Source organism: Neltuma alba, unplaced genomic scaffold (genome assembly GCF_004799145.2).
Source record: "Neltuma alba isolate B1F8T4 unplaced genomic scaffold, ASM479914v2 tig00006113_pilon, whole genome shotgun sequence".
In the NCBI taxonomy this organism is placed as follows: Eukaryota; Viridiplantae; Streptophyta; class Magnoliopsida; order Fabales; family Fabaceae; genus Neltuma; species Neltuma alba.
In genome coordinates this window covers 42,590-51,497 of record NW_021634357.1, presented here as the reverse complement: position 1 = coordinate 51,497, position 8,908 = coordinate 42,590, and the positions used below count along the sequence as shown (strand labels likewise).

Below are 8,908 nucleotides of genomic sequence, written 5' to 3'. Positions count from 1 at the left end.
ACTCTCTTCTACAGTTTCAATTATTTTATAATCCCAACCGATGTGTGGTGTACAATTAATTGTCAGAAACTGGGAAAGAAGACCATATAACAGTATAATTGTTTACGAGATGGGATCAAAGAATTAGACTCTCATGGTGAAGATTTTGTCCCTTGCGTACCAGTGAAGAAAATTCCACTTGTAGAGGATGCACAGAAAGACTAATGTTGAAGCAAGTAAATGGAGACTGATTACCAAGTGGATGGTGCTGGCAATCTATTAATAAAGTTTGGGAACGTGAGCTTGAAACGGAAGTGCAGGAGCTACCTTAAGAAGATTCTGATTTTTAAAATCTACAACATAGTTTTGCTGAGGTGTTTCAATGCAAGATGTTTGATGAAGAATCCCTTTAGAAGTGTAACAGTTAGTCATAGAGAATTCAGTCCATTAGCCCGTTTAAAACTGATTTTCAACAAAAGAAATCAAATATTGTAACCTTGTCTAGATTGAGATTTGTTCTGTAAAAGAATGGTCCAAGCATACCCAGAGAAAGGGACCCCAGAGATTGACATGAAGCAATGGAAGAATTTGTTTGAATGCGATGGACTATCAGAAAATGGTAAACACTTCTGTTTGGCATAGTGGCATCCATCACAGTCATTATTATGCAAGACAAGAAATATAAGGAAACTGTTGTTGAATATTTTTTGTAAAAATGTGGTGGGAAAGGTGTCCCAATCGGTAGTGCCATGGATCAAACTATGTGTTTTGATGTGGGTGGTGTGAAAACGATTTTGTTAGTTTGGTCATCGAAATCAAGTTAAAATTGAAAGAGAATCAGAATAAGGAACAGTTCCTGAATAGCTAGCAAGAACCAAAGAACCGTTGGGAATATTTACTGAAAAGGGAGAAATGTCGTTATAGGAAGAAAAGAAAGATCAAAATGAACAAATATGACCTCCGGTGCCCGGACCTAAGGTCTAGGAACCATATGATATGACAGAAGTTAATGTAGCGTGGTTACCTTGATTAGCGCATCAATATCCTAGTTTACTTGAAAAAATGGTAAGAGTTAATCAGATTCTGATCAAAGTGAAACCCTGGCGGCTGATTTTTTTTTTTTTAATATATGTAGTTTAACTCCAATAATTTACTCAAATCTCAATTCTAATATGTGGGTGCTTCCAAATGCGGTATGAATTTACCACTGATCGGTTTGTGATCATCACAAGTTTCACATCAATAAATGGGAAAGATGCCAAGAATAATCCAACCAAAGTCCCGAGAATAATCTAAAGGGGGCATTCACACTTTGCTTAAAAACTATTCCATATGGGCACATCTAACACCGTCATCAACTTAAACCATGCTTCTAGAAGCTGCTCTCCATATATATAAGAGAAGTGCTTAATCTTAGAAGAAATCATCATTCCCTGGAAAGCTAGGTCTCGACAAAGGTTTAGCTTTAGCCGCATGTAGATTCTCCCTTATTTATATACTCCTCCAGTCCTTAATATAAGACATATTTAACTAATTTGATTAGATTAAGGAAGTTGGGTAATTTAGTTAATTATAAGAAAAGTGACATATTTTTACTAAAACACCATAATCATCTTTCTTAATATCCAATCTCCCTCTTCTACTTGATTATGGTTGAGAGTGTATCTACAGGGGTAATTTAGAGAAAATTGATAAATATAATAAATGGGTCTTATATTTAGGATCAAAACCAACTCAAAAATTGGGTTCTATATTAAGGACAGGAGGAGTACAAAGGTTTCACCCAATATTTAACATATGTTTGGATGGGAGAAATTACAGAGAAAAGAATACAAGAAGGAAAAACTCTCAAAAAATAGTACTCCTCCAGTCATTAATATAGAACCTAATTATTGAGTTTATTTTGGTCCTAAATATAAGACCTATTTCTCATATTTATCAATTTTTTCTAAATTATTCCTATAAATACTTACCCAACTATAATCAAGTAGAAGAGAGAAAGGATATTAAGGAAGATGATTATGGTGTTTTAGGAAAAGCATGTCATATTTCTTATAATTAACTAACTTATTTAACTTCTTTAATCTAATCAAATTAGTTAAATAGGTCTTACATTAAGGACCGGAGAAGTAAATTTTTATTGTTTTTGAAAGTTTTCCTTCCTCATGTTTCCTCCCCCTATTTTTCTCTCATGTTTCTCTCAATCCAAAGAAAGGCTTAGGAGTTTATCCTAATATTGCAGCAGAACTTTTGGACATTTTTAAAGGTATTAATTTTTGTTGGATGAAAGATGCGCCAAAGTGAACTTCCATTGAAATTCTCTTGAAGCCATCACTCAAACTTGGAGAGATAACTCAACGTCATCCACTTATTAGCTCTATCAACAAGATCAAAAGGCTCATAATGTGAGATTAATCGGATGCTCAGGCTCAAACATGTATATTTAAATAATTGAATAATTGTATAAACTGGCTTACCCGTCAGGCGCATCAAGATAAATTTTTTGTGACGATAGGATCCTTAATGACTCCCCATAGGGTGGAAGGATCTCCTAATTTCCATTTTTTTCAATACAAATCCACAGTTGTCGCCTTTAAAGCATAAAACTATTAAATTAGGGAGGATTTGATCCATACACTCTTTGTCAACTAGGATATCTCTTAATTTCTTACTTCTTCTGGTTCTTGTTATAAGATACTTCCAACTAATTCTAACATGTTCAGAAATGATAATTAAGTCATTTTGTTCTATATTCATAAATTTTTCCCACTCCAACCCTTTTTAGATGATGGTATACTTATATTTGAGATCAAATATTACTTCCAAAAAATGTCTTATAATAGAGATCAGAGAGAGCATCTAAGTTTATTCCCGTTTTGTTTAGACTGTTTTAATTTTTTTTGTGGTCATCTCATTTCCAACCAAAAAAAAATCCCAGTAAGTAGTAACATACTACATCCGGTCTTAAATATAAAAACTAGTTAACTAATTTGAATAGATTAAGTAAATAAATTAAGTTAGTTGTTTATAATAAATATGTATTGTCTTTCCTAAAATATCCTTGCTAATCAAATATTTTGGCTAGAACTACTATTATTAGAAATATTATCTCAAGAAAAAATACATAAATATAAGAGATAAAGTGGATTGATATTTTATATTTATGCCAAAATAAAAATCGAATAAGGCTTTATATTAAAAACTGAGAGTAGTATTTTTTTAACATAATAAAAGAGATCCAATTGGGGAAAAAAAACATTTGTACTCCTCCGATCCTAACTATAAGACCCATTTTGTAGTGTAAATTAACTACAAAATAAGTCTTATATTTAATTGGAGGAGTATTAAGAATCTGCTTACCAATTGCCATCCAAACATTTCGTTTCCAACTTGCCAACATGGACCTCCCTCACTTCGTCGTGTGTCTTTCCTCTAATGGACCTGACTAATTCCAGGAAACCCTATGGCCTCTTTAATTATGCTTTAAAGAAGTTGGATTTTGGAAAGTTCAGCTCTTTCATTAATTATTTTTTTGGCCAAAAAAAATTAACTCGTATGACCCTTAAGCCATCTAGGATAGGTGTATAGAACTACGGAGCATTAATTCGCTCCTAATAATTTTTTAACTCCAAAAAAGTTAGAAATTAATGTGTCAAATTTATCGCATGTCTTGTTTGAAAATATGAAACGTGACATTGAAAACACTAGAGGTAGTGTGTGCGTCTATATACATATAAATATACATATATATATTTATATTTATATAGGACCAGCACTTTCAAAGTAATTGAAATATTAATGAACGTTGTATATAAAAAAAAGAAATATTAATGAACGTACTAAACGTAGAATATTTGACTTGACCGTTACATGGAAAGAAAATGAAATATACATACATACATACATACATATATATATATATATGTATATTGTAAAAGCTACTACTTCTGATTTTAACATAAAAACTCATTTAACTTTTATTTTAATCCTAAATATAAAATCTTAATTTACTTTTTTTATATTTATCAATTTTTTTAAAATAGTTTTTATAATAATAGTAATTCTAGTCAAAATACACTTAATTAATAAAGATGTTTTAAAAAAGACAATACTTATTTATTACAAATAACTAACTTAACTAATTTTTGTAATCTACTCCCTCCGTTCCTTATTATAAGAGACATTTGATACTTATAGCATGTTCCTATATATAAGAGACACTTAAAATTGTCTCTACTTTTTTGTGTTGATTTCCTATTTTACCCATATTTATTTTGTCTCCAATTCACATTCTCTCTTCCTCTCACTTCTCTTTCTTTTTTAATAATTTAATTGTTCTCTCTCATGTTCTCTCTCCTTATTAATGAGGGTATTTTTGGAAAAAAATTAACTTTTTACATTGATTGTTTAACTAATTTTAACTGCTTTTTTGATCAACGTAATTCGGTTATTCGTCTCTTATAATAAGGAACGGAGGGAGTATTTAATTAGTCAACTAACTCTTATATTAACTACCAAAGATAGTAATTGGGGAGTTAATGTTGTTATTATATATAAGACCTATTTCGCATGTTCATCAATTTTTTTTTCAAATTAATGTTGTTGCTATTCTTCCAATAATAATCAAGTAGGAGAGGTAAGAAAAGAATTAAAGAAAATGCTTAAGGTGTTTTAGGAAAATATATATCATGTTAACCAATTTAACTAACATTATTAACCTATTTAAATTAGTTAATTAGATTTTACTCCTCCAGTCCTTAATATAGAACCCAATTCTTCTGTTGGTTTTGATCTTAAATATAAGACCCCTTTCTCATATTTATCAATTTTCTCTAAATTACCCCTATAGATACTTTCTCAACCATAATCAAGTAGAAAAGGGAGAGGGGATATTAAGAAAGATGAATCATGGTGTTTTAAGAAAAATGTGTTACTTTTCTTATAATTAACTAACTTACCTAATTTCCTTAATCTATTTAAATTAGTTAAATGAGTCTTATATTAAAGATCGGAGGAGTATATGAAAAAGTATATATGGGCGCGCGGGCACACCAATTATGCATGTGACTAGTCATAAACTATTCAATTATGTGTGTGTTAATTATCTTGGAAGGGAGCTTGTATTATCCTGAAGGATCCATTTCGAAATATAGATTACCCATTAATTCTCCACATCTAATTTCTAATTTTTAATCACCGTTTAACCTCTTTATTTTCAATTAATTTTCTCAAACTGTGCAACTTGGCTCTTCGCTAGGTTTTATTATCATCGTCATTATTACTTCGAATAATAATGGCTTTTACTGTCTCGCAAAGGTTAGGAAATATTCACTAAAATGGGTTAGGTAAATAAATAATACATAAACAATAACTTGTTTAAATAGAAGACGTGGGAGATCCGAAAAAAATTAATGGCCAAATTATACTTCCTTCTATATGTATATCTTAATTTTCAAAACATTTAACATAATTAATTAACGAAAAATCTTATCAGCAATTTTTAAACTAATTAAAAATACAACCTAATTATCATTTTTATTTATTTTACCTTACCTTCAAAATATTTTTACAAATTTTAATTTTGATATATGCATAATGAATCAAGTTTTTTCAGGATTGTGATTATTACTTTTAATATTTAAAAAATTATAAGTAAGATGAAATTAATCAATAAATAATGATATTATATAGTTAGTTCGATTTCTCTTTCATGGCTTGAAAAAGTACACGTAAACACTTTGTTGTTAAGTTAACTAGCGGTGCTAGAGAGAAAAGTATTGGTTATGTTCTGAAAATTCAAAATTCAAATAATAAAAAGAAATTAATAAAATTAAAGGGTCAAAGGGAACTCAATATAAATTTGAGGAACTTAAATTTGAATTTTCTCCAAAATTAGTAATCATTTTCATAAGTTCTATCTTGTAAATTCGGCTCATGTTACTAAGTTTACTCGTAGCCAGGCCGGGGCGAAGTTTTATTGGGAGAGAGTGAAGCTTCGTAATTAATAATACCATCAGGAGTGTTCACGTGAACATGTCAGGAATTAAATGCAGGAAAAATTATATGGTTTTTAAAATATTTACTCATTTATTTATACTGCCTGATATAATCTATGCTTTTTTTAATAATTAACATCCTGTCCAATGTCTTTTTTTTTTTTTTACTACTCCTCTGATCCTATTTATAGAGTAAAAAAAAAAAGTATTTTTTTATCATATTTATAAGATACTGAGAGAAATTTTTTGTATGAATGTACAACTTTACCTCACATTTATTATTATGTTGATTTTATTTATATGAGGTATAATATATATTAAATAGGAATAAAATTGAAAAGTCATTAAATTTGAAATAAAAATTAATGAAGTTTGAAATTTTTCTTGGTCTATGTAAAACATGTTAGAAGTGGTATATAAATAGGACCAGAAGATTATAAAGGAACTTACCTAACAATCTTGAGGTTAAACAGCAACCAAAGGAAGAAATTAAGGTGGTATATAATAATTCAATAAGTAACCTTAGGTAGGGAAAAGGAAAAGAAAAAGAAGAAAGAAGTTGCCAAAATACAACAAAAATTACACTTTAGGTCAAAGAAAACCACCAATCAAAAGTATTCACACGATGCAGACTAAATATTTACGAGATTGATTATGAATTATTTGGTAATTAACCGCGTTTAGTAATAAAATAAAATAAAATGACTAATGATCATCAGTCTAAACGGTTACTTAACTAGGTATGAAGAATTGAATAATTCCAATTTCAAAGTCAAAACATATTGTTGGAATTTCCAGGAGCCATCAAATAAAATTACCACACGCTTATAGAATTCCACACGTTAGACGCTAACTTGGGAGACCATATTATAACTGTGCACGAGTTGCATATGCATAAATTATTAATTAATTCATATTCCAGATACTTCAATTTGTTACCAACCCATGTTCGCTGGTACTCCCTCCGTTCCTTATTATAAGAGACATTTGATGCTTATAGCATGTTTCTAAATATAAGAGACACTTAAAAGTTGTCTCTACTTTTTTGTGTTGATTTCCTATTTTACCCATATTTATTGTCTCCAACTCACACTCTCTCTCCTTCTCACTTCTCTTTCTTTAAGAATTTACTATTGTTCTCTTTCATGCTCTCTCTCCTTATTAATGAGGGCATTTTTGGAAAAAAATTATACTTTTACACATTAATTGTTCTTAACTAATTTTAACTGTTTTTTTTATCAACGTAATTCGGTTATTCGTCTCTTATAATAAGGAACGGAGGGAGTATTAATTACGCTCACATGCTTTTTATTTTTCACTTTTTTCCTACTTCGACTTCTCTTCATCGTTATCATCACCATCACCACGACTGCTTCCACGAGTGGGATATTACAAAGCGTAAACCGCGAAATAACAACCACTCGATCCCCGGAACAAGGAAGACTCTCAAAGAACCGACCACATGGGATAATATCGCCCCCAAAAGAAACAACAGAAACATTGAGGGCACAGAGGGTACACCACGGGTGTGGTCAGAATTGCTGAACACCACCAATTACTGCTCGATGGCTTTTCTGGTGAGTGGGCCCCACCACGGTTGCTCCGATCAGTCCTGATTTTCGCGTACGCTGACTCAGCCACACTCCCTTCGTTCCAATCTTCCCTCCAACAAAAAAGCTTCCTATCTCTTCGCCCTTTTCCCTTACGTGGCTCGAATATTCTCCCCGCAATTACCAATCGTTATCCTCCACGTAACACCCTTTCCCACCTTCCTTAATCATTTTACTTTTCCGTGTTTCTATATATAAACCCTAATACCTTTCCTTCCCAATCCGATCCATCGCCGCTGCTCTTTAAACATGGAAGTTCCTGTAATCAACAGAATCAAGGATGTTCATGTGGGTTTAACCTCTCTGCAAAACCCGTCCTTTTCTTCTGGGGTACAATCTCTTTCCTTCGCTTACACTTTCTGTAAATGGAGTGCTTTAATTCTCGCTCTCGTCGCTACCTTTGGAAGTTTGATCAATAAGATTAACGTTCTAATCGTCACATTCCGTCGCCACAGTCCTCCTCTTCCTTCGATCCCTCTTCTCAATGGCGATGATTACTCCAGCTCCGACGAGGACGAGGAGGAGGAGGAAGAAACTAGCTCGTCGCTGTCTTCTCCGTCGTCGGAGTTTGGAGAAGAAGAGGACGATGAAACGACGACACCTTCTTCTTCTTTAATGAGTCCCTTCAATTGGCGCATGGCGGGGGATGAAGATTTCAGAGTTCGAGGCTCCGGTCACCGAATCGATGACCGATTGCAGAGCGGCAGTGTCAGGCTCCGACGACGTCGTAGCATCAGAGACATTTTCTCGCTGTCGGAAATCGTCAACAGCAAGAGCGTCGTCAAATTGTGGGACAGCATAGGGTTTGGGCTCAGTTTAGACTTCGAAGATGATGAAATCTCCGTGGGAAGTTTGTCCCGGCCGCCGCCGGCGGGGTCCAGTTCACCGTCACCTGTGGTCTTGTCCGCCGAGAAAAACGCGTCAGGTAAAACGGCCGTGAAGATTTGGGACAGTCGCCTCCGGCAAAGATTACCGGCGGTGATCGCCGAGTGGAAACCTAACCTAGGCAAGATCGTCGGGGTCGGTTTCGGCGAAGTCGAGAAGTTTTACGTAAGAGACGACGTACACGATGACGTTACCATGGGAGACCTCAGGAATGTCAGCTCGCCGTTACGAAATGTAACGGAATCTGATGCGGATACCTGGTGGGATACCGACGCCGTTATTGTTTCCGCTGAGAATTAGGGGGCCAAAAACAAAAAGGCTAGTAAAATTGTTGCTGTAATTCTGTAAAATTGCTTGTTTATCATTAACTTATGCTTAAATTTTTAGGGTAAGATGAAAAAATTATTTTATCTACAAATTTTAATGCATTAATGCCGA

The 8,908-nt window shown here is 33.0% G+C and overlaps 1 protein-coding gene across 1 annotated transcript; it reads left to right on the top strand.

The window, feature by feature from the left end:
• Positions 1-7,824: 7,824 nt before the first annotated feature.
• LOC114749683 (uncharacterized) lies at positions 7,825-8,908 on the top strand. The gene has a single exon (XM_028938227.1). It carries the CDS (start codon positions 7,835-7,837, stop codon positions 8,768-8,770), a length of 936 nt encoding a protein of 311 aa, XP_028794060.1. The 5' UTR covers positions 7,825-7,834; the 3' UTR covers positions 8,771-8,908.